The 26583-nt window shown below is 42.2% G+C and overlaps 1 protein-coding gene across 7 annotated transcripts in view; it reads right to left on the bottom strand.

Annotated features, from left to right (window-relative positions):
• Positions 1-6616: 6616 nt before the first annotated feature.
• eprs1 (glutamyl-prolyl-tRNA synthetase 1) overlaps positions 6617-26583 on the bottom strand; it is a 57122-nt gene continuing 37155 nt past the window's right edge. For 2 of the 7 annotated variants that reach the window (XM_034185089.1, XM_034185112.1), the window contains 22 exons: positions 26307-26417; positions 26080-26216; positions 25630-25837; positions 25421-25533; positions 24785-24902; positions 23535-23721; positions 23282-23454; positions 22747-22974; positions 21825-22034; positions 21479-21744; positions 19681-19732; positions 19378-19587; positions 18749-18821; positions 18571-18650; positions 18299-18400; positions 17789-17944; positions 12168-12365; positions 9652-9825; positions 9330-9490; positions 8287-8365; positions 8131-8195; positions 6617-7583 (listed from right to left, as the gene is read on the bottom strand). In XM_034185089.1, coding sequence (XP_034040980.1) covers positions 7433-7583; positions 8131-8195; positions 8287-8365; positions 9330-9490; positions 9652-9825; positions 12168-12365; positions 17789-17944; positions 18299-18400; positions 18571-18650; positions 18749-18821; positions 19378-19587; positions 19681-19732; positions 21479-21744; positions 21825-22034; positions 22747-22974; positions 23282-23454; positions 23535-23721; positions 24785-24902; positions 25421-25533; positions 25630-25837; positions 26080-26216; positions 26307-26417 — 3252 coding nt within the window. In that variant the 3' untranslated portion in view covers positions 6617-7432. Of the gene's footprint in view, positions 7584-8130; positions 8196-8286; positions 8366-9329; positions 9491-9651; positions 9826-12167; positions 12366-17788; positions 17945-18298; positions 18401-18570; positions 18651-18748; positions 18822-19377; positions 19588-19680; positions 19733-21478; positions 21745-21824; positions 22035-22746; positions 22975-23281; positions 23455-23529; positions 23722-24784; positions 24903-25420; positions 25534-25629; positions 25838-26079; positions 26217-26306; positions 26418-26583 lie in introns of all 7 variants that reach the window. The other 5 variants (XM_034185106.1, XM_034185117.1, XM_034185098.1 and 2 more) reach the window with 4 other exon arrangements.

Raw genomic sequence — 26583 nt, 5'->3', positions numbered from 1 at the left:
ATACTGGAACCGCCAAGTCCCGACTTCCCAGGTGGCCACTGCCTCCGCTCGTCGGATCCGGTACTGCTGGCAGGAGAGAGCAACAACACACAGGAGTGGATGAACGCACCCAGTTACAGAGAGGGGAGAAGCCGTCTCCACCTCTTGACAAAGTTCAGCAGGAAGGTGAGTACTTATCCAAGGAATAAGGTTCTTAGTAGTCACCAGTCCTGAAAAACAGTTTTGACAGTCTTAAGTAATAATGCAAAGTATACCTGCAGAGAATACTACCTTGGTCTTAGGTGATATCTCGGCACTGAGGTGGAGACGCCGTCCTCCTGATATACCTCGGTGCTGAGTGGAAACAGCTGTGTTTGGTGATGGGTGACAGCTGTCACCCAGATTACTCCCATGATGCGGCAGCGCCCTCTGGTGCCTGGAGCCCGCACTCCAGGCAGGGCGCCCTCTGGTGGTGGTGGGCCAGCAGTACCTCCTCTTCAGCGGCCCACACAACATGGTTTGCTGGATTATACTTTGTAGTACATGCATCAGCATATATTTAATAATTTCGAAGAAATCTTTATAATCATGTTTTTTCATGATATTGTTGATTCACTGTGCCCCATTAATTAGTGTCCGGGGCACAGTGAATCAAAAATTTTAAAATCGATTTTAAACACCTGTAAATTACACTTGGGGAGACATAAATAACAAAGCCTTAGAAACAACAACCTGCTGTATTAAATTCACAATAGAATGACCTAAACCTATGCATAATGTGTTTATGCTGCCACAAAACATTTCTGATCCACTGTTTCCCTACCTATTCTGCTTAAAACTGCACTCCAGTCATAATCGAGTCATGATCGCTTTGGGTGTAGAGAGTCAGACTCAGAAAGTCAGACTCAGACAGGCTGCTGTGGTGCTGTAATTGATCCCCTGCGTTTTATTATGAAATAATGCTGAATTTATGTGGAAATGATTACTGTACAAACGCTTCAGATATCTGTCACTGACACAGATGATGACTGCAGTGCAGATTTAAGGCAATAATTGGTGAATTGATGCAGATGGTCTGAAATGATGCATGTGCAGTGGAGGGGGGGGGGGGGGTACCGATTTTTAGAGGGCCGCGTTCGGTCGATGACACCTACACTGTCTTATGTAACCTACAACCCCAATTCCAATGACGTTGGGACATCGTGTAAAATGTAAATAAAAACAGAATACAATGATTTGCAAATCTTCAACCTATATTCAATTGAATACACCACAAAGACAAGATATTTAATGTTCAAACTGATAAAACGTTTTTTTTGTGCAAATATTTGCTCATTTTGAAATGGATGCCTGCAACATGTTTCAAAAAAGTTGGTACAGTGGTATGTTTACCACTGTGTTACATCACCTTTCCTTCTAACAACACTCAATAAGTGTTTGGGAACTGAGGACACTAATTGTTAAAGCTTTGTAGGTGGAATTCTTTCCCATTCTTGCTTGATGTACGATTTCAGTTGTTCAACAGTCCGATGTCTCTGTTTTTGTATTTTGCGCTTCATAATGCGCCACACATTTTCAATGGGTGACAGGTCTGGATTGCAGGCAGGCCAGTCTAGTACCTGCACTGTTTTACTACGAAGCCGCGCTGTTGTAACACGTGCAGAATGTGGCTTGGCATTGTCTTGCTGAAATAAGCAGGGATGTTCCTGAAAAAGACATTGCGTGGATGGCAGCACGTATTGGTCCAAAACCTGGATGTACCTTTCAGCATTGATAGTGCCATCACAGACATGTAAGTTGGTTATGCTATGGGCACTAACACACCCCCATACCATCACAGATACTGGCTTTTGATCTTTGCACTGGTAACAATCTGGATGGTCTTTTTCCTGTTTTGCTCAGAGGACACCACGCCTATGATTTCCATCCAAGTCTGTAGGTCATAGAGCTTTCTCTTGTCATGCCCCTGTTCTGTGGAATGAGCTCCCTGCATCAATAAAAGTCAGATTCTGTAGAGACCTAAGTCCAGACTTAAGATGCACTTATTTTCCCTTTCGTATGGCTAGCATATTGGCATAGTATGTTTCTGTGCTTTTTACTCTTTTAATTAATTTTATTAGGAAACGGAGCAGGCCGCGGCCTCAACGTTATCTAAATTCTGGGTCTTTTAGTGAAGCTTAGGGCTAGTGGCCGGCGATCACCTTAGTATTTCTTCTATTTTTCTTTTTGCTTAATGCTGACAAATTACACTGTATTTCTTATCTTTCTGATGCTTGATTCTGCTTTTTTTTTCTTCTTCTTCTTTTCTTTCTGTTTGAGGTGCGGCTCCATCCAGAGATGGGCGTGGTATCTGTTCTGGAAACCACCCTGTGCACCAGCAACATTTCCTGTATGTTTGTTTTGTGATTTGTTTTGTAATTTGTGTGTGTAGCATGGCCCAAGCAGAGGATCAGCCCTTTGAGTCTGGTCTGCTTGAAGTTTCTTCCCCAGAGGGAGTTTTTCTTTACAACTGTTGCTCTGGGGGTTGGTTAGACCTTACTTGTGTGAAGCGCCTTGAGACAACCTTGTTGTGACTTGGTGCAATATAAATGAAGGGGAAAAAAAAAAGATTTCAAAAAACAATTTGAAATGTGGACTCATCAGCCCACAGCGCACTTTTCCACTTTGCGTCTGTCCATTTCAAATGAGCTCAGGCCCAGAGAAGGTGGCGGCGTTTCTGGATGTTGTTGATGTATGGCTGTCGCTTTGCATGGTAGAGTTTTAACTTGCACTTGTAGATTTTGTGACAAACTGTGTTAACTGACAATGGTTTTCTGAATGCGGTAAGATCCTTTACACAATGATGTCGGTTTTTAATGCAGTGCTGCCTGAGGGATCGAAGGTCATGAACATTCAATGTTGGTTTTCGGCCTTGCTGCTTACATGTAGAAAGTTCTCCAGATTCTCTGAATTTTCTGATTATATTATGGACTGTAGATGATGGAATCCCTATATTCCTTGCAACTGAACATTAAGAAACAGTTCTTAAAATGGACTATTTTTTCATGCAGTTGTTCACAAAGTGGTGATCCTCACTCCATCTTTGCTTGTGAACAGCTGAGCCTTTTGGGGATGCTCCTTTTATACCCAATCATGACACTCACCTGTTTCCAATTAACCTGTTCACCTGTGTAATATTCCAAACAGGTGTTCTTTGAGCATTCATCAACTTTCCAATTCTCTTGTTGCCACTCTCCCAGTTTTTTGAAATGTGTTGCAGGCATCAATTTCAAAATGAGCAAATATTGGCACAAAAACATCTACCAGTTTGAACATTAAAGATCTTGTCTTTGTGGTGCATTCAATTGAATATAGGTTGACGAGGATTTGCAAGTCGTATTCTGCTTTTATTTACATTTCACACAATGTCCCAACTTCATTAGAATTGGGGTTGTAGAAAAAGGCTCTAAACCCCATGTCTCAGCTGCCGCGCAACCTTCCAAATTACTTTAATGGTTTGGGGTTTCATTTTTTGGAATCCATGAGAAGTCTGGAAATTGGAAGAATACTTCTGCATCCAGACAACATCATGGCACTATTCCATAAGTCTTACGCAGTTCCAGAATCCTGATTTGGTCCAGCTTTATCTCTGGAAATTTCCACCTTCTCATACTACACAACAGATACACATGGATTCTGAGATTAGCCCCCTAGTGGCCAGAATTAGAATCTATACTCAACAAAAATATAAACGCAACACTTTTGGTTTTGCTCCCATTTTGTATGAGATGAACTCAAAGATCTAAAACTTTTTCCACATACACAATATCACCATTTCCCTCAAATATTGTTCACAAACCAGTCTAAATCTGTGATAGTGAGCACTTCTCCTTTGCTGAGATAATCCATCCCACCTCACAGGTGTGCCATATCAAGATGCTGATTAGACACCATGATTAGTGCACAGGTGTGCCTTAAACTGTCCACAATAAAAGGCCACTCTGAAAGGTGCAGTTTTATCACACAGCACAATGCCACAGATGTCGCAAGATTTGACGGAGCGTACAATTGGCATGCTGACAGCAGGAAAGTCAACCAGAGCTCTTGCTCGTGTATTGAATGTTCATTTCTCTACCATAAGCCGTCTCCAAAGGCGTTTCTGAGAATTTGGCAGTACATCCAACCAGCCTCACAACCGCAGACCACGTGTAACCACACCAGCCCAGGACCTCCACATCCAGCATGTTCACCTCCAAGATCGTCTGAGACCAGCCACTCGGACAGCTGCTGAAACAATCGGTTTGCATAACCAAAGAATTTCTGCACAAACTATCAGAAACCGTCTCAGGGAAGCTCATCTGCATGCTCGTCCTCCTCATCGGGGTCTCGACCTGACTCCAGTTCGTCGTTGTAACCGACTTGAGTGGGCAAATGCTCACATTCCCTGGCGTTTGGCACGTTGGAGAGGTGTTCTCTTCACGGATGATGCGAAGGAGATGTGTTGCACTGCATGAGGCAAATGGTGGTCACACCAGATACTGACTGGTATCCCCCCCCCAATAAAACAAAACTGCACCTTTCAGAGTGGCCTTTTATTGTGGACAGTCTAAGGCACACATGTGCACTAATCATGGTGTCTAATCGGCATCTTGATATGGCACACCTGTGAGTTGGGATGGATTATCTCAGCAAAGGAGAAGTGCTCACTATCACAGATTTAGACTGGTTTGTGAACAATATTTGAGGGAAATGGTGATATTGTGTATGTGGAAAAAGTTTTAGATCTTTGAGTTCATCTCATACAAAATGGGAGCAAAACCAAAAGTGTTGCGTTTATATTTTTGTTGAGTATAAGTGTGGCCACAGTTGAATTTGCCAGAAGCCTTCATGAAGTTACCTTGTATATCAAATTTAACCTTGACACACAAATTTTTCTAATTTTTTTTTTCAAAATATGTTGACTAAAAAAAAATATATATAATGTACTAGAGTCTAGCAGTCCCTGGAGCTGCTGTGATTTGGGTGACGCAGCTACAATCAGTAAGGACAGGGTAGTCATACTGGATTGCACTGCTTTACATTGAGTACCTAATAAAGCAGTAACTGTGTTAATCGAGGGATTCAATGTGAACACTGCCCTCCTCAACTGTTGATACCATTTCACTGTTTTAACAAGTATTTGTCCAACACGCAGCTTGACATTCCTAAATTCATTAGTCAATGACATGTCCCACGGCCCCACTTTAGCATTACATTTCATTCTTATTAAAAATATATATTTCTGCTAAAAATTACTTGTGGACCAGAGCATCAATGACACAAACCTCATCCAGGCTTATTTTCCAGACACTATTTCCCCACAGCTGACAAAAAAAAAAAAAAAAAAAAGTCATACTGTAAATAAAATCGTTTACAAATAGCTGTAAATTTTCTGAGTTATGTCAGCATTTTTCAATATTTTTAAATTAAACCAGAAGCACCAGGTTATCAATCTGTAAATCAGTAAATTGCCCTTTTAGGGATCAATAAAGCTGTTTGAATCTTATTTTGGTGAATTGTTAACTCAGCAACCATGCAATTCAGGAACATGCCAAAACTTTAATTAAAAAAATTCTGAGGAAGAATTGTTGGTAGTGCTTAGATAAAGTCTACAAAACTATGAGAATCAATAATAATAATAATAATTTAAAACTGAAGGTGAAGCAGTGTTTTGTCATGAATTTCAGATTTACCTAAAAAAAAAAAAAGTCTATTTCCCCTAAAATTAAAACATTCTGTGGGGGAAATATTGTGGACAGTGCTAAGATGAACCAAATATCATCAGAATCAAAATCCGTCAAGAACAGAAGAAAAACTGGAGGACAAACTGCTTTTGGGACTCACTCTCTGGCAACACTGGGGCCTTTATACAAACTTCTTATGTCTGTTTTATTGTTTTTAACCATAATTTCCTGACTATAGAGCGCACCTGAATATTAGCCGCACCCACCAATAAAAAAAAAAAAATTGAACATAAATAGGCCGCACTTGTCTATAAGCCACGTCTCTACGTTGTAACATAAGATATTTACACAGAAAGATGTTAGATTTTTTTTTATTTTTTAATTACCGTAAATACATACCATAAATGCCTTTTCCCCTGAAGTGTTACATGTAAATATTGATGCGCACGTCATCCAGCGCACACATGGTGTCTCTGCTCCACACAGAGAACTGAGTAATTTTAACTTTTCTTTTTCTAACTTTCATCGTGTGCAGCCAGGATCGGATGGAGGCTGTGGTAAATGAGACGTTAATGAGGCGCTGTGACTTTTATGACTTGCTGCACCAAGACAGGTAACTGGCTTGGAAGGGTGGGGGGAGAAGGTTCCACTCCACTAACTGATGTGACGACCCAACTCTGGAGCAAAGTGCCGGAAAGGGACTTTTCGTCACTAAAATGAATGGGTAAAGACCTTATATTTACAGTGTGTGTGAATTTACACAGCATGAGGAGTGCAGCTTTCAGGAAATCAATTGACAGCATCAACTGACATATTTTGACTTATGAAAAAGCCTGTAAAAATCAATAAATTAGCCACTTCATTGTAAAAGCCACAGTGTTCAAAGTGTGTGAAAAATGTAAAGGCTTATAGTCTGGAAATTACGGTATGCATTTAATGGGACCATTTGTGAGTCTGAAATAAAGTATTACTATGAATACATTTAAATGTACACATGTAATTCACACATCAGCTTTTACTTTTGGCTGGTGGCTCCATTCAGATTAATTTATGGCCCTTCAAAGGAAATAATTTGTGCAACTGTCCACATATGTGTGGTTTTGAAGTTATATGTAGCTTGAAATAAGCTTGTTTGTCATTTTGTTTCATTTCTAAAGCAGAAGTCTGGTGCTCACTGCTGCTTGTATGATGACCACCAACAGTAAATTCTGAATTTGAAACACTTCAGCATTGCCTCTCCTTTCCAGGGCAAACATTTCAGACTGTAACACCCACACGTGATCAAAATCCTTTCTTGCACATGCACTGAAGTTATACATCCAAGAAAGACGAGATTTTCTGTTTTGACATCAGAATCATGTATGGTGTTAAAGAAAATATCCTGACTACAGTCATTAACACAATCCAGCTGACACGTTTGTTATCTAAACCTTCAGACTTGAAACGTTTTCTACACTAGGTCAGGCCCCTGATGAGAATTCCCAAACAACCATCTTTTGAGAGTTTCTAATTTCGAGATTAGAAACTCCTGATCTTAGTAACCAAGAGAACTGCTGCTTCTCAGATTGCAACAGAAAAGTTTTCTGCCCATTTTTATTTACCGTTCAAAGTGTTGTAACGCGTTAAAAAAAGTTCCCAGTCTAAACACCGTCGCTGATTCACGTCTATATGGCCATCAACCCACAAGACCCCAGAGGAGATACAAAGTACAGAAGAGTTCTTTCAGACTGGAACGTTCGTGCTGCAGGACTTCAGTAACTGCGTCCGAACAGGGTGTAAAACTGAGCAGGCTCTTTGCCGCTTACACACATCTGACCAGGCTGCAGTGCTCTCAGGGGTTTAAAGGGGACACACAGGCTCTTTGCCCCCATAGATGGAGCTCCAGGCTCCAGGTCCTGGTCCCTGTTAACACAGAACAGAACACACAGACTCCTTACTGGATGAAACATCAAACACTCAAAATAAACAAGTACGAACTAGACAGAAATAACTGATGCTTCGCATTGTGCATTTTTTTCTCCTCAAAGTCTTGATTTAATAGAGAGTGACAGCATACAGCATTGATTCCCAAAGTGTGGGCTGTGGAGCACCTGCAGAGCCCATCAGGTAGCTGGGTCATGGATGGTCATTAAAAAAAAAACAAAAACACTGATTTTCAATTTTGAAATGAGCTAAAAAAATGTTGGGGATTTTTATTTAATATAATTTGAAGTAATAAACATATGAGGCCTACTTTATACACACACCCACACACAACATTTTAGTCTCAAAACTGTGAAAAGAGGTTTTCATATTTCAGTGTGTTCTCAAATTTGGGAACAGCTAGTGTAGAGCAGTTCACTTTTTAAAAACTGTCACTAGCGCTCTCCTCAGCGCTGCATGAACAAATGTATGTAGTCATCGCCTGTCGGAAGGTGAACTTGAATTCCTGATGGCGGGTTGCACGTACTTGGCAGTGGTTTTCTTGATCCAGTCCTCACACTCAATTTCTCCACAGAATGGGATCTGGACAATCTGTTGCGCAAAACAAACATGCAGGTCAGCATTTGCACCGTGTGCTTACATTATGAAACATCTTGAGCTGAATGCTGCTCATGTTCCTCACCTTTCCATCATCCAACTCCTTCTGGAACTGCTCCAATGTGTCCGCAGCCACCATGTGACTCGTAAGGTCAGCCAAAGCTCTAATGAACACACACAAAACAGTCTGTGTGAGGCCAACTGACTGCAAGACACAATAGCCACAACAATTGTGTATCCAAAAAAATTAATTAATAAATCATGGTCTACAAACAAAAACAAAACTGCTGTTTGGATTTACTAAAAATGCACAATGTCAAACTAGGTCTGTAGGAGTTTCTTTTCAGACTGCAAAACGAGCGTATGCAACCGAATCATACATGAGCATTACTAAGGTTTGCAGCCGTCACTTTACTACTAACTGATCCATATTTACTGCACAAAATAAAAGCACATCTTAAACCATTTGTGGCTGTTGATAGTTACACCTCAGAGAACAGACAGCGCATGGTAGACGAGAAATGGCCTCCACTTATAACAACTTTTTTTCAATTATATATGTATATATAAAATGTGTTGTCAGCAGAAGGGGGGGGGATTGATATGTAGACATCCATCTGTCTTGCTGCCCATTGCTGACCAATGAACAAAGCAAAATACTTCTGGTGTGGATCAATTGTGAATAAGATACAAGTTCTGATGAACAAGATTCTCCAACCTCACCATTAGATGGCACTAAGTCCTACACACTGTAGCTTTAAAGAATTGAACATTTAGGATTTATATTTTTTTATTTCATTCAGATTACAATTTAAGAGATTTATATTCAGATTGAGATTGAAGATATTTAAAAAATAAATATACATCCAAATACATCATTTGCCTTAAAACAAGATGTGCTTTATTACATAATAATGAGCTACTGCAGTTCTCTCTAGTGGAGTGAGCAGGAAGGACTATCAGGTTTTCCTGCAACAAAGGTCAAGACAAGTTGCTGTGGAATGATTCCTCTGAATAACCTGATGAAACAGTCTGTTATCACAGTGGGTTTTCTTTGACATACTGATGCTTGTGATCAAAGCCCAGAACATGCAGAGGAGACACACTGCTTCTGGTGCTCAAACCTACTTGTTGTAAAGGCCGTTTTGGATGTCTTCCAGCATAGCGGCCAGCCGCTTCTCCACCTCAGCCTCAGGAATGGTGACCTTTTCCCCAGAGTCTCTCCTCACCGCAACACACTGTTGTTGCTGCATGTCCTTAGGACCAAGTTCCAGACGGACAGGAACCCCCTAAGATGCACAAAGTGTTCAGTGGAGCAGCTGTGGTTGGTTGTTTCAACTAACTGCAGCCTTTGTACTAAAGCATTTTTTATATCGTCCCTGACATTTAATGTTGACATACTGCATTACAGATCCAAGTCAAAACTGCTGTAATTGTCATTATGACAGACCTTCAGCTCCCAGTGGTTGAACTTCCATCCTGGTGAGTAGTTGTCCCGGAGGTCACTCTTCACCCTGATGCCGGCATCCTGGAGACGCCTCAAGTATTTAGAGCACTGCGCCAACAGCGCCTCCTTGTCCTCCTCTTTCAGAGACGCTGTGATTCCACATGGAATAATGACAACCTGGGGAAGGGGGGGTGCACACACCTTTAACTACATACTCTGTGCTATTATTTCACAAGTGTTAATTATGAATGAGCCTGTTCATATACAACTGATTTATTTTTAAAGCTTTTTCAGATTAGTATTTTTATGCATTTTCTTTTTTCTTTTTTTTAAATCAGGGGCCTCATGTACGAGGTCTGTCAATAAAGTATAGGTCCTTTTTATTTTTTTCAAAAACTATATGGATTTCATTCATATGTTTTTACGTCAGACATGCTTGAACCCTCGTGCGCATGCGTGAGTTTTTCCACGCCTGTCTGTGACGTCATTCGCCTGTGAGCACTCCTTGTGGGAGGAGTCGTCCAGCCCCTCGTCGGAATTCCTTTGTCTGAGAAGTTGCTGAGAGACTGGCGCTTTGTTTGATCAAACTTTTTTCTAAACCTGTGAGACACATCGAAGTGGACACGGTTCGAAAAATTAAGCTGGTTTTCAGTGAAAATTTTAATGGCTGATGAGAGATTTTGAGGTGATACTGTCGCTTTAAGGACTTCCCACGGAGCGAGACGTCGCGCAGCGCTCTCAGCCGCCGTCGTCAGCCTGTTTCAAGCTGAAAACCTCCACATTTCAGGCTCTATTGATCCAGGACGTCGTGAGAGAACAGAGAAGTTTCAGAAGAAGTCGGTTTCAGCATTTTATCCGGATATTCCACTGTTAAAGGAGATTTTTTTAATGAAAGACGTGCGGACGGATTGCAGCGTCGGCTCGCAGCCACCGCGACGCTCCGCCACAGGAAAAACACCTCTGTTGGAAGCCTTAAGGACAAGTTGGAACATGTCCAGCTGTTAAACAATTTCTCATATACTCACTCCACTGAAAGCCATCAAAAGCCGCCTGGATTTTACAAATGGTTATCAACACGGAGGTGTTTTTCCTGTGCCGCCGCACCGCGCCGGCTGCATCCCGACCCGTCCGCACGTCTTTCATTAAAAAAATCTCCTTTAACAGTGGAATATCCGGATAAAATGCTGAAACCGACTTCTTCTGAAACTTCTCTGTTCTCTCACGACATCCTGGATCAATAGAGCCTGAAATGTGGAGGTTTTCAGCTTGAAACAGGCTGATGACGGTGCCTTAGAGCGCTGCGCGACGTCTCGCACCGTGGGAAGTCCTTAAAGCGACAGTATCACCTCAAAATCTCTCATCAGCTGTTAAAATTTTCACTGAAAACCAGCTTAATTTTTTGAACCGTGTCCACTTCGATGTGTCTCACAGGTTTAGAAAAAATTTTGATCAAACAAAGCGTGAGTCTCTCAGCAACTTCTCAGACAAAGGAATTCCGATGAGGGGCTGGACGACTCCTCCCACAAGGAGTGCTCACAGGCGAATGACGTCACCGACAGGCGTGGAAAAACTCACGCATGCGCACGAGGGTTCAAGCATGTCTGACGTAAAAACATATGAATGAAATCCATATAGTTTTTGAAAAAAATAAAAAGGACCTATACTTTATTGACAGCCCTCGTACAAAGACGTGCATGGATTTACTGAAACATGGCTTATTACAAAACACAAACTGGCATAAGCACAAAAAAATTCAGATGTATCAAAGTGTGCATACGCATGGATCCAAGCATGCTCTGTTTGTACATCCAACTGAACGCGTGGAATTGAGCGCTCATGCACCAAGCGCCTCCCTCTCCATGCCTCTATTTAAATATCCAAATTCACGTAAATAGTTATGCCCCTGTTGCCAGGATGCCCGGCATGGTCAGTAGCTGTGTGGGTACAGACAAACCCTGGCTGCCCTCCGTATTGTGCTCTGGGCCGGCTGCTTTCTGCACACAACTCCAGTAACACTGGCCTTGGTAATCAAAATCAGCTTATTAGCCGATTATCGTAATTTGCAAGTAAATCCTTGCATTCCCTGACTGCACACTCATGTTAGATTGTACCATTTACAAGGTCCTCTAACAATGCTAATGCAGCTATTGTTAATGACATTTTATGCATCACTGCGCATGCTTTTATGTCCACCAATATAATTGCGAACACGTGGGTGTGTTAATTGTTCAATAAGTGTGTCTCTGACGTGCACATCACTCTGATGACTTCTTGTTCTCACACTATTAACAGTTTCCCAGCATCAACTTTACATGTCTGCAGTGGAATAATAGCTGTAGAAATGTGTGTACGCAAGCCAGGATTTTTGCGTGATGCACTGCACATTTCCACAGTCGATTCACTTTTGATACATTGGAACATTTGCATGGAGACGGACGTACGCCACGTTTTTGTGCATACGGAAACTGTATACACGAGGCCCCAGATGTGCAACATTTCCAAGTCTGTGCCTTGTGTACCTGCAGGCAGGCCACCCTGGGTGGCAGCACGAGTCCCATGTTGTCTCCATGGACCATGGTCAGGACGCCAATGGTCCTGGTTGTGATTCCCCATGAGTTCTGATAGACCAGCTGTTTCTGGCCCGGGTTCTTCGGATCTTCAAACATAATCTCAAACATTTTGGAGAAATTCTGACCAAGGTGGTGGGATGTAGCACCCTGAGAATACCCAAAGCAGTAGAAATGGTTAGGGTTCCTGAAATATTTACATTTTTAAATATTTATTAAGAACCAATAAACCAGGGCGAGCACTACTGATGTTTGCTTTTTAACTTTAATAATTAATGTAAAGGATCTTAGAATATTTTGTAAGATAAATTTAATCAACAGTTTTTATTTGATGTATTTATGAGACAAGTAACCTTTGCTTTTTAATTAATTCATGCATTTATTTTAAACTTCTGCGAAACAAGTTTCCCTTATTTGTGATAATACATTTTCAGCTGAAATTAATCTGGTAATTATTTAGTCTATAATATATCAGAAAAATAATGCTTTTCACATTTTCACAAAACCTAAACTTTGGGAAGCCATATTTCTGTGAGACAAGAGAACTGTGGGAAGACTGAAGACATACAGTATTTCCATCAAATTTTCAATGGACGACACTTTTTCTTTGGTTTATTTGGTTTGCGGATAGTAAAGAAGCTTGAATCTTCGACTGGACTGGGTTGCTTGACGTGAGGACATTTCGCTTCAAATCGCAGAAACTTCCTCAGCTAAAATTCTTGCTCTGGTAGTCTGACTTCTGTCTAGACTCTTGTAGAGAAGAATAAACAGAAGCTGGAGTTTTAAACCGAACCAGACCCCTCCTACCGAGAGGCAGACTGCTAAGGCTAGTGACTAAACAATAGCTCTAATTAGCACCTATTATGCTCTAGTTAGCGGCTGGTTTGCGGTATGTCTTCTACTACAGTATGACCCAACACCACAATCCACGTCATGTTTTTGGATTTCTCCCATGCCTTTAACACCATCCAGCCTAGTTTGCTGAAGGCGAAACTGGAGAAAATGCAGGTGGATGTTCTCCTGGTCATATGCATCACTGACTGACGGGCAGACCACAGTTCATGATGCTACAGAGCTGTGTGTCTGAGCTTCTCACCAGTAACATCGTAGCCCCCCAGGGAAATGTTCTATCTCTCTTCCTTTTCACAGCCTATACTGCAGACTTTAAGTACTGCACTGATTTGTGTCATCTACAGAAATTTTCTGATGACATGGTCATAGTTAGGTGTGTGGAAAATGGTCAGAAGGATGAGCATAGGGACCTGGTTGGCCAGTTTGTGAGGTGGTGTGGGGAGAATCACCTACATCTGAATGTGGCAAAGACAAAGGAGGTGGTGGTAGATTCCAGGAAGAACAAGCCCTAGCCTTCTCCAGTCTGCATCAGTGGGACTGATGTGGACATGGTCCCATCATATAAGTATCTGGGCATCTACCTGGACAATAATCTGGAGTGGTCTAAAAACACAGAGGCCGTCTACAAGAAGGGCCTGAGCCGGCTTTACTTCCTGAGGAGGCTCAGATCCTTTGTGTATGTAACAGGATGCTCCAGATGTTCTATCAGTCTGTTGCTGTGTGTCATCTACTTTGCTGTGGTCTGCTGGGGTGTAGGCATCAAAGTAAAGGACACCAACAGAGTGAATAAAATGGTCAAAAAAGCAGGGTCTGTTGCTAGCTCCAAGCCTGCCAACCTGGAAGAGGTGGCTGAGGACAGAATGCTGCCTAACAGCTGGAAATTATGGACAACACCTCCCACCCCTTCCAAAAGACACTGGACCAGGGGTGGGCAACTTGTTTCAGAAAGAGCCAAGAGGGTGCAGGTTTTCTTTGCAGCCACTGATTCCACCATGTGATTTCACTGATTAACTGATTCTATCAGTGAAATCACCTGCTGGAGTCAGACAAAATGAGACAAAAAAATCCAGGAAATCACACTGTAGGATTTTTAAGGAATTTATTTGTAAATTGTGGTGGAAAATAAGTATTTGGTCACCCACAAACAAGCAAGATTTCTGGCTCTCACAGACCTGTAACAACTTCTTTTAAGAAGCTCTTCTGTCCTCCACTTGTTACCTGTATTAATGACATCTGTTGGAACTCGTTATCTGTATAAAAGACACCTGTCCACAGCCTCAAACAGTCAGACTCCAAACTCAACCATGGCCAAGACCAAAGAGCTGTCGAAGGACACCAGGAAGAACATTGTAGACCTGCACCAGGCTGGGAAGAGTGAATCTACAATAGTCAAGCAGGTTGGTGTGAATAAATCAACTGTGGGATCAATTGTAAGAAAATGGAAGACATACAAGACCATTGATAATCTCCCTCGATCTGGGGCTCCACGCAAGATCTCATCCCATGGGGTCAAAATGATCATGAGAACGGTGAACAAAAATCCCAGAACTACATGGAGGGACCTGATGAATGACATGCAGAGAGCTGGAACCAAAGTAACAAAGGCTACACACTACTCAGAGAGGGACTCAAATCCTGCAGTGCCAGGCGTGTCCCCCTGCTTAAGCCAGTACATGTCCAGGCCGTCTGAAGTTGGCCAGAGAGCATATGGATGATCCAGAAGAGGATTGGGAGAATATCATGTGGTCAGATGAAACCAAAATAGGACTTTTTGGTAAAAAAAAAAAACAAAAAAATCAACTCATTGTGTTTGGAGGAAGAAGAATGCTGAGTTGCATTCCAAGAACACCATATCTACTGTGAAGCATGGGGATGGAAACATCATGCTGGGGGCTCTTTTTCTGCAAAGGGGACAGGGCGACTGATCCGTGTTAAGGGAAGAATGAAGGGGGCCATGTATCGTGAGATTTTAAGCCAAAACCTCCTTCCATCAGTGAGAGCATTGAAGATGCAACGTGGCTGGGTCTTCCAGCATGACAATAATCCCAAACACACCGTTTTGGCAAAGAAAGAGTGGCTCCGTAAAAAGCATGTCAAGGTCCTGGAGTGGCTGAGCCAGTCTCCAGACCTCGACCCCATAGAAAACTTGTTGAGGGAGTTGAAAGTCCGTGTTGCCCAGAGGAGATCTGCATGAAGGAATCGGCCAAAATACCAGATACAGTGTGTGCAAACCTGGCAAAGACTTACAGGAAACGTTTGACCTCTGTCATTGCCAACAAAGATTATGTTACAAAGTACTGAGTTGAACTTTTGTTATTGACCAAATACTTATTTTCCACCATAATTTACAAATAAATTCTTTAAAAATCCTACAATGTGATTTCCTGGATTTTTTTCTCACTCATTTTGTCTCTCATAGTTGAAGTGTACCTATGATGAAAATTACAGACCTCTCTCATCTTTCTAAGTAGGAGAACTTGCACAATCTGGGACTGACTAAATACTTTTTTACTCCACTGTATATACCTAAAACATATTACATCATATTACTATCATATTACATCATATTTATAGTTTAGCCTACTAGCTATAATTTAGTTTTACAACAAGTCTACATACTAGGTAGATATATACTACAATCTTCTCCTGTATGATTATACGAGGTCTGTGAGGAAAGTATCCGACCTTATTATTTTTTTTAAAAACCATATGGATTTGAATCACGTCTGATTACATCAGCCAAGCTTGAACCCTCGTGGGCATGCGAGAGTTTTTTCACGCCTGTCGGTGACGTCATTCGCCTGTGAACACGCCTTGTGGAAGGAGTGGTCCAGCCCCCTCGTCGGAATTCCTTTGTCTGAGAAGTTGCTGAGAGACTGGCGCTGTGCTTGATCAAAATTTTTTCAAAAACTGTGAGGCACATCCGAGTGGACATCATTCGAGAAATTCAGCTGGTTTTTGGTGAAAATTTTAACGGCTGATGAGAGATTTTGGATTGTTTATCACTGTAAGGACTTCCCACGGAGCGGGACGTCGCGCAGCGCTCCAAGGCGACGTCGTCATCCTGTTTCAAGCTGAAAACCTCCAAATTTAAGCCTCTGTTGACCCAGGACATCGTGAGAGAACAGAGAAGTTTCAGAAGAGCTCGGAATCAGCAGTTTATCCGGACATTCCACTGTTAAAGGAGATTTTTTTTTTTAATGAAAGACGTGCGGACGGATTGGTGCGTTGGCTCGCAGCCGGCGCCGCGCGCCCGCCACAGGAAAAACACCTCCGTTGGAAGCCTTAAGGACAAGTTGGAACCTGCCCTGCTGTTAAACAATTCCTCAGATACTCACTCAACTGAAAGGCACCAAAAGCCGCCTGGATTTTACAAATGGTTACGGAATTCCTCCGCACGTCTGTCTCGTGCTGAAAAAGTGCTGATGTCCACGTCTTTTCACAATTCCTGTGCTAGCCAGATGACATCCCGGATAAAACACAGCTTCCAGTTTGGAAATAAACGGCACATTCCACTGTTACAGGAGTTTTTGTCATGGAAAGAGGAGTGGAGGCTTCGCAACATGGCGCAAAGCAACGCCGTGATGAAGCCTCACAGGACATGTTCTGGCATGTCCAGGCACATCCACAATTTCTCGGATAATCACTCAATGGAAAAACCACCGACAGCTGTCTGAACGCCATCTCAAAGCCGTCCTGTGAGACCAAAACGGAGGTGGTTTTGTCTCGCTCCAGTAGCGAATCCATCGTGATGCGCGAAGCCTCCGCTCGGCTTTCCGAGACAAAATCTCTTGTTAAAAGTGAAATCTGCCGGAAAATGGTTGATGTCCAGCTCTTGTGATAACCAGAGAAATTGCACACGATGGTCACGGATCCATACAGCCATCCGTTTAGAAATGAAATGGTCGCTCAGCCTGTCGATGGCGGCTTCGGAGCGCGGTGCACCACCAGTCGCTCTGGGCCGTCCTTAAAGCAACAGTAACACTCCGTAATCTCTTTGAAGCCCATAAACTTTTCACCAAAAACCATCTGAATTTCTCGAATGGTGTCCACTTTGATGTCCCTGTTTCTGAAAAAATTTTGATCAAGCAAAGCGGCAGTCTCTGAGCCATTCCTAAACAATGAAAAAAACGACGAGAGGGGTGGACCACTCTTCACTCAAAGCCTGCTCACAGGTGAATGACGCAACCGACAGGCGTGAAAAAACTCACGCATGCGCACGAAGGTTCAAGCTTGGCTGACGCAATCACACGTGATTCAAATCCATATGGTTTTTGAAAAAAAATAATAAGGTCAGATACTTTTCTAATAGACCTCGTACATGCTGTCCATATTCTTAAGCCGCTTAGGTGGGTAGGGAGAGTTCCCATGGGATAAAAAAAGCTTTTCAACCTACCATCCCTGGTTCTCAAGAAAAGGCACCTAAGTGGCTCTACTCTTCTTTTTTTTTTATTTAGATATTTAGGTATACACTCGTAGAGTTGTACCTTAGAATTGGTATGTATAACAGAAGATATATCTCACTGAATTTTCATGGTTTAAAAACGTGATAAACTCATAGAGTCCAAAAAAAAAAAAAAAACCCTACCATTATAGACTGGCGTATATGTACTTGTACATTTATATTGTGGTGTGTAACTGATTAAATGAGGACAAGATTCAAACCCAAGAAAGATCAGGACTGAAGGATCACATTTAGTGATCCTGCCCGTGGTTCATACCTGGATGGCTCGCCCGCTGGCAGAGATATAAACCTCCACAGTGGTGGTGTAGTCTCCTCCTGCAAACTTCTCCTTTTCGGTTTTTTTACCCTTTACCACAGGGATCGCCATCAGCTCTTCATACACCCTGGCATACAAATCCAGGATCTGCAGCACCTGCACGCACACATAAATACGTTGGCTGTAAGCAGTAGGTCGGACGTTGTGTTATCATTCATGATGGGGAAAGACGGTCAGCGAGAGAGGGATTGATTGAGAGCAGACTAACACTATTTTAATCAGGTAAACAGGAGCAGGTTGTGTGACATTAAAGAAATGAAGTTTTAGCATCAGGAAAATCCTAAAACTCTGCTGTATCTCAATTAATTACTGCTCAGTTTGTTACAACAGAAAAATGCGTGCTTGCAGAAGCAGACTGCAGTAACTGTCCCCCTGAACTCCTCAGCCGCGCTGACACAGTGATACAACGCAGGCGAGCAACATTATTCTCTATGACTGAACACCTCTTACCTCCTCAGCCGCCTCCTCTTTGGTGGCAAAGGCTGTATGTCCCTCCTGCCACAGGAACTCCCTCGTCCTGAGGAAGGGCTGTGGGTGTTTGAACTCCCACCTCTACAGGGACAGGGCCCAAGAAGAATAGAAGAAAACAAAGGGTAAAAAAAAAAAAAAAAAAAGGTTTCTTGAAATGCTGAGCATTGTTAGTTTGGGTACAAATTTCATTCAGCTAGCTTGTGATTTTCAAAATGAGAAACAGCTTTTAGGTATCTGAGGAAGACACAGACCACAACGTTGCACCACTGGTTAAGTTTGATTGGCAGGTCTCTGTGGGATTGGACCCATTTAGCATAGGCTGGGTACATCACTACAGTCAACCAAAGCAGAACACAGGTTGGTACAAAGTAAGACAAAGTAGCTAACAGTGTAAACAATACAACACTTTTTTAATAATCATGTTCTGACCGGTTTCACTGGTGGGTCTGACTGCAATGGGCTCTGCCAGCTCGGTCTTCCCTGAACGTGTTACCCAGGCCACCTGCAAAAGAAGTCAACACCGATGTGAGACGCACGTGTTCTTTGAGTCCTGCTGCATTTGTTTTATACTTTGGTTCAGTCAGCCCATTTGTCATTTGCGTAACAATTTCAATACAAGCAGTGGTAGGTTTGGTGGCCAGCAGTTCCAAATTTCCATCACGCATGTGACCTTATTCCCTGCAACAAATCCAGACATGGCTATGGATAGTAAGAAAAACAAAGATGTTTTTTTTTTGTATTGATCAGGTTCATCAAATTTAAAAGCAGCTCATCCTCATCACATGCCCTTTAAATTTGGAGATATAGAGGATGGCCACGTTTGTTGCTCTTGAGTTCTTCAGTGAAACTGAATGGGATGGATGCATTCCCTCACTCAGTGCATTTGAGATTCAGACAAATTTACTGATCAAAATATTACAATTCATTTGCAACTTATCCCGTCCACAAAATTGAGCAATTTTGATTTTTCCTGGCTGCACTGTTTAACTAAGAATCATGCAATACATCCTTCACTGTATTTTGAACAAGCCAAAGACACTTTAAAAAGTTGCCATTACCTCTGGAGCAAAGTCCGCAATGTGGGACTTTTCTTTCTCCAGGGCAGCCTGGGAGACAAACATGGGGAAGTAGCAGTTTTCCACACCCAGCTTCTTAATTTCCCGGTCAAAGAAATCCTTAATGCTCTCCCAGATGGCAAAGGCCCACGGTCGCAGCACGTAACAGCCGCTGACGTCGTAGTACTCAATCATTTCTGATTTAGTGATGACCTAGAGCGGAGGAAAACCATTATACTGAAGAAAACTTTAAGATGACAAAAACACAACACTTAAGGTCTTAAAAGCAGTGACCCACAAACCTACCTGTGAGTACCAATCAGCCAAGTTTTCTTCTTTCTTAGCCTCAAGACCCAACCTGACGAGAGAAAGCTGTTTAAAGCAAAAATGGTTTCAACATTATGCAAACTGAAAAACCAAGTGGTCATTTCTAAATTACGTACATTTAAACACATTGGGTGAATAGTGAAGATTTAATCATTAATACTTTTAAACAAGCAGTCCTGGCCTGCTTTGGGAAAACCTAGGCATGTGCCCTGTGGAAAACCATCACCTTGTAACTCATCAAGCTGAAAGGCCACATAATGAGGCTAAATGGATTCAATTTGGATGCCCTAGATCAAAACAAAAACAAGCCTCTTCCTGCCGTGCTGAACACTGCTACCTGCTGTATGTTTGGCAGAAGCTGGATGGATTATGGAAATAAGATACAAGTGTTATTGAAGTTAGCTGCAATTTGAAATAAGCTTGTTTGCTAGTTTCTTTCATTTAAAAAGGTGAGGTCTGGTGACCACAGAGGACATCACTGCTTGTGCATTACATTGTGTACTGAAATATGAAGCTGGTGTTTAAATATAGGACTGAGTACAAAACATGATGAAAAAGCTTTTCGGGGGGGAGGGGCGCAGTTCTACAGTATTATATGTTTGTGTTACAGCAAGACAAAACTGACTTAAATCTCATTAAAAAAGATAAATGCATTTCATACCTTGTTGAAAGGACCATGATAACTACTTACTCAGCCAGGAGATAATGAGACTTGAACTATTTGGCATTATAGCAATGCAATGGTAAACTTCAGAGCATCCACTCAATTAATGACGACACTAGTAGACATGCCCAAATCCATTAAGAGAGTAGTTCTACAAATGAAAACGTCAACCTGTCACACCGTGTAGGGTTAGACTACAGTTATAATCATCAAAACTCATGCATTCTACCAGAACATAAAGCCGTTCCCGGATCAGTACTGCTAATCAGAGCTGTGGCTACAAATCTGGCAGGTCTGCCAAGTGCTACAAGCTTCACAACACAAATAGAGCTGCACTCTGAGGGCAAAAAAAGATAATCATCATTACTGGTTTGACAACTGTGGATCTGATTAACACAAACTGTTGACTTTCTGCATCTTATAGCAGCATTTTGACCATTTTCAATGTGAAATTTTTAAATCTTGCATTGGGTAGTGCAGCGCTATCATAAAGCCAGACAAGCACCAAACACCAGGACCACACCGGCTGAACTCACCAAAGATCAAACATTTAAAAGAAATGTCAGGTCATTTTTGTTGACAGGTGATCCATCCTCTGAGTCCAACGTCACAACTGAAGGTACGAGGCTCTGTTCCAGCAACACTACAATATCTTTTTAAGCGGCTACGAGTTGTGGCCACAGTTCAAGCACCACTTCTGTAGCTGGTCACTGCTTCACTCCATACAAAATGTTAATGCTGCAATAAACCATTTATCTCCCAGAATAAACACACTGAATGTACTATGAAACTCCACAAAGGCAGTTTAGCTTCAAGACTTCACTGAATTTACATCTACAGTTAATTGTAAACAATTTCAATGTTCTTCAGCTGTTAGAACATCTGACATTCATCTCTACAAAACAAATGTTACAAATAAAGAAAAGACACATATGAAAAACATTTCTTCACAAGGTCTTTGCAGTAAAGTGATTTTTATTGTAATGATGATTATCAGTTTACCCAAAATCTTGCAGCTCTAATCAGAAACAAAACCAGAGTTATCTGGTACAGTTTCTGAACCATCCATGGCTTCACCATCTTCCGTCTATTTATCTGCTTTCTGTTTCTCACCGTGTTTGTTTTTTGGGTCCTTGACCATCTCCTGCACCTCCTGCTCCTCCTGGGACCTCCTTGTAATGACTGGCTTTGTCTCCTTTGGCTTTCTTCCCTCCTCCTCCTCCTCCCTGTTTCTCGGATTTGTTTTCTCTCTCTTTGCGGTTTTTGTACTCCCCTGCAGCGGCTCCAGCTGCAGAGATGGGTTTGTAATCCTCTCCAGTTAGGGTCTTGTACTGGTTCTTCAGGTCCAACAGAAGCTTCACAGCTTCATCTACCTGATCCTGAAATGACGGTTCCTGGTCAGTTGCTGTTTCAGTCCCCTGCTGTCTTATTTCACTTCACACTGTGATGGGTTCCTTACCTTGGGAGCTTTCTCAGATTTTAACTTCCTCACGGTCTCCCCTTGCTGAGCAACTTTTGAGAACAGGTCCTGGGTCTGTGAGGAGGAGCTGGATTGGGTCTGAGCAGGGCTAGGTGGGGCTTGTTGTGCTGGTTTGTAGTCCTCTCCGGTCTGCTGTTTGTACTCTGCCTTCAGTTCCAAAAGTTGCTTGACGGCAGCATCGACTTGGTCCTGCGGGTCAGCCAGAAAAACAGTTTCTACCATTTAATCAATGCCCACAAACCGGTGTAGTACAGTCAGCACCACGATTAGCTGTAGCAGGCAGCTATCATTCCTACAACATGTGTACTATTACAAGACAGAACGGATGAAAAGCTTTGGACTGTAGTCTGATTTATGGGACAAACACTGGCTGTAAAATTAAACTTTTTTCTTTTTTTAAAAAGGTACAGCTCTAAGTCACAGTTACACTCGCACCTTTGGAGCTTTTTCAGTCTTCAGTTTCCTGATCACTTCTCCTTGCTCAGCAACCTTCTCATAGAGACCAGAGGCAGCAGGTGCTGGACTAAACCCGACATGAACCGGAGCCGGCGCACTCTGGACCAGAGCAGGTGCACTCTGGATTGAATTGAATTCTGGCTTTTAGTGAGTGTGGCTGGTTGACCGTTCCAGTAAGTTACTCTCACTGAGTACACTGCAATCAACAAAACATGTCTGCGATAGAAAATAAACTACTGAATAAGAGAGATTTTTTTTTTGTAACAACCACACCTGAGCCATGGCAACAACATTTACAAATATGCTTTAGTTGCTGACAAGCATGAGATTTAACCAGCCGCATTTTCTAATTTAGATTTCTTGTTTTTATACCATCACTGTTTTACAATTAAGTATTTCTTAACTTAAGGACATTCCCATTTTCCCTGAAGTTGTATATCAGTACCTTTGGTGCTTTTTCAGACTTCAGCTTCCTCACAACCTCCCCATGTTGTGCGACTCGCTGGTAAAGTCCGACAGGGCAGGAGGAGAAAGAAGAGGAAGGAGGTGCAGAAGAAGGCGCAGAGGAGGTGGGGACAGGTGGGGCCATCCCTGGTTTGTAATCTTGACCGGTCAGCTTTTTAAACTCTGCCTTCAGAGTGAGGAGCTGCTTCACAGCTACATCAATCTGGTCCTGATACCGTCAACACATTAGCCTACTGTTGCTTACAAACACGCATTGACAAGATCAATTTTGTTTGGCATGCATCATGCGGACATGAGCAATCACTGGACAAATTTACGGGACACGAGCGCAGATGGACAAACAATTTCAGATGTTAAAGCGGACAAACTGCGTGTTGAACTCATTGATAAGTCACTGGACAGCTGCACAAAGGAACACGACATGATGGCACAAATCATTCATGGCGGTGAACAAACAAGTGATGAGGTGAGAGCCAGACTGAGAAGAATTATTGACTGGATGGATGTTCAGGTACCTTGGGTGCCTGGTCTAACTTCAGTTTCCTCACTAGCTCCCCCTGTTGGACAACAAGGGTATATGGGCACGATTCAGAGCCTGACAACAAGATGGGTGCAGCTGGTCCAGAGGTAGGTGGAGTCATGCCTGGCTTGTAGTCCAAACCTGTTTGCTGCTTGAACTGAGCCTTCAGGATGGGAGACGCAAACCGGCGTTAGTTAAAAATGTACAAGTTCCGCTGAGTGATTTTACTGGCAGGAGAAATACCTTTGAAGAAAGCAGCAGCTCAACTGCCTTGTCCACTTCATCTTTTGGAGCTTTGGCAGCTTTTAGCTGGCGAACAGCTTCACCTTGAGCTGCAATACTTGAGAACAGCTCTCCAGGTGGGGATGAGGTAGTTTTCAAGGCTGAGGTTAAGGTATTCTTGGCAGGAAGGTCAGGCTGAAAGACGATATCCATCCATTTACGCAAAAGAAGATGGGCGTGGGTACATTATGCAAAGATGACATTTCTGATTAAAGTCAATAAGAATAGGGACAATCACACCAGCTACAGCTGGATGATTGGATCCCAACAGTTACCATATTAAACCGACTTTACATTAAGAGCTCTGGATCACACTGAACATCAATGACAGCTGTTAGACAATTTTTCTAAGGACACCATGTTTGAATGCAGGCAAACGTGAAAACTTTGACCGTAGCATACTGTAATTTTTTTTTACATTATCATGTAATAGTTGGGTCATCTTAAGCACTTCTGTTTTGTTTTTTAGTTCTTTTGTCTTCTTTAAAGGTTAATTAATGAAAGTGGAGGGGGTGTCCCTTGCAAAAGTGTGAACGGAAGCCATGGGGGGGGGGGAGGGATCCAAAATGGCTGATGTTGCCCATTTTGAAAACTCGTTTTTCAATGGTTTGCCAACACTGCAGCTTAATATATTGTTTCTGGAGTTTTTGGGGTTGAGAAATTCATATTTTATGTGAGTTTTACAATTTGGCCTAGTTTTGACCTTTAAATCCAAGATGGCTGCTGATTTACAGCTCACAACTGGACAATTTTCAAGTTTGTTGCCTTTTGTTCATAATAGGCTCAACTGAAAGCTCTCCATATGCTGAGTGATGGATATTAAAACTCCAAAATTTAACTTGGACATTAACAGCTTACGCGTTGAAGTTCCTGTAGTTGAATAACTGGCTAACATTGGCTCCCCATGCGTGAGCTGTAAATCGGCGGCATCTGGGATTTGAAGGTTAAAACTAAGTCAAATTGTAAAACGAAAGTGTTCCAGATGATCCAACTAGAACCAGTTAATCACCACAGCTGGTTGAACTGTTGAGATATCACCATTAAGTTCAACATTGCTTTCTACAAAAACATTTTAAAACTGTTGGAAAGCAAGGACATGCATTCAGACCCACTGTCAGTAACTTAGCATCGTCACAGTAACAGATGCCAAAAATAAAATAACTTCTACGTTAATGCAACCCCTCAAAGACAGCTTGGAAGTCAGAAAACCACTTACTGTAGAGCTGGGACCCTGGCTCTTGCTTTTTTCCTTGGATCCAGATGTTGGCATCTCCTTGGTGTGTCCATCCGGAATGTAAAGCAGAACACAAGGACTCTCCTTACAGCTGTTAGGACTACAAATGCAGCCAGTTTGGATACAGATATTAGTGCATAATATACATATCAGAACAGCAAGTACAAATAAGTGAACAGCATGTTGAATGTGGCTAAACAATATATGCTCCCCTCCAGGTATGAAAACCAAGGCACTACTGACCATAGGTAACCCAAATTGTTCAGTCAAACAACAAACATGTCTACATGCGACAAATGTAAGCATGTACGATGTAGTGAACACTACAAATCAGAAGGTTTGTGGTACTTTAGCGCTAACATTTGTGTCACTGCATGCTTGTGTTCTTCTTTTGATAGTATGTCCACAGCAGATGGTCACCTTACCCATTCTGGTTTGCTTGAGGGTTTTATCTACAATTAAAACGTGAGGAAGTTTTGCCCTTACCACAGTCGCTAATGTACTTGCTAATGTTATGGGTAACTATTTAAATCTTGTTTGTGTTTAGCGCCTTGGGGTGAAAGTGATTTGGCAGTGTATAAATAAATTAAATACATTTCCCCCCCCCCATGGTCTCACCTGATTGGCTCATAAGGTTGGTCACAGATGTAGAAGCCCCGCCTCTGGAGCTGGATGATATCACCTTTTTTCAGGTTCTTTAAACATGGATCTCCTAACATTTTCTCCTCTAACTGCAAAATCCAAAATTTTTATAAAATTCCAACCACAAAATTCATGTAAAGGACAAACGCAAAGTAAAATGTATGCGCCCACAGTAGAGAGCTGACCTTGCTGTTTTTATTAATGTACTCTTTGAAGTCATCATCTTTGGTGATGACTGCTTTGGAGATGAGTGGTTGGTAGTTGATGCAGATGACAGGCGACAGAGGGGCGCTGGATGTGTCAGCCAGCCAAGTGAGCTTTGCAGTTTTCTTGTAGTCCTTGTTCTCCAAGTTAAGACGAGCCTCAATGGATGCAACCTTATTATCTGGACTTCTGAGTGATGAAAAAAGGTGAGCATATGAGCAAAACAGCCACCATCTTTATAAGCCCTCTGCAAAAATGTTACCCAACTCAAAATCACATCAGTGTGAAGCACCCAAACCTTTCTTGCATTTCAAATGCTAAAATCAACCAGCTTCAACACAGATGCTGCTTTCTATCGTGCTCTATGGGCTAGCAATTACTGACACTATTACGTCACCCATCATAATATTAATCCTTCAAATCATACACACTTGTTGATTTTGGTGATGATGATGTTGCCCCAGTTGATGAAGGTAACCATCTCTCCCTCTGACAAAGTCTCAGCATCTGCACCTTCAATCAGAACTTGAGGACCATACCAAACCTCCTTCATCCCCACCTCAGCATTCTAGATGGACACAAAAAGCAGCTTCAGAATTGGCATCACAGTTGCTGGAGGAGACAACTGTATTATTGAAAATGTCCAGAGAGGTGAAACCTTTGGGTGTTTGGCTGCTTCCTTCATCTCCTCTACAGCTTCTGGGATGGAAACAGGAACCACATAGGACCTGGACAGAGCTGTGTATCTGGGAGCTACTGGGTCAATAACCTAAAAGCCACAAAGACACAAATGGAATATCATCACTGCTCAGTCAAAACAACAACAGAACAAAAATTTCAAGCTGAATCCTGAGTAATGCATGAGCAAAATACAGTGCATCCAGAAAGTATTCACAGCTCTTCACTTTTCCCATAATTATGTTACAGCCTTAATC

The sequence above is a fragment of the Thalassophryne amazonica genome, chromosome 2 (genome assembly GCF_902500255.1).
Source record: "Thalassophryne amazonica chromosome 2, fThaAma1.1, whole genome shotgun sequence".
NCBI lineage: Eukaryota > Metazoa > Chordata > Actinopteri > Batrachoidiformes > Batrachoididae > Thalassophryne > Thalassophryne amazonica.
The sequence above is the reverse complement of the archived record's forward strand: the minus strand, read 5'-3'. Positions and strand labels throughout refer to the sequence as shown.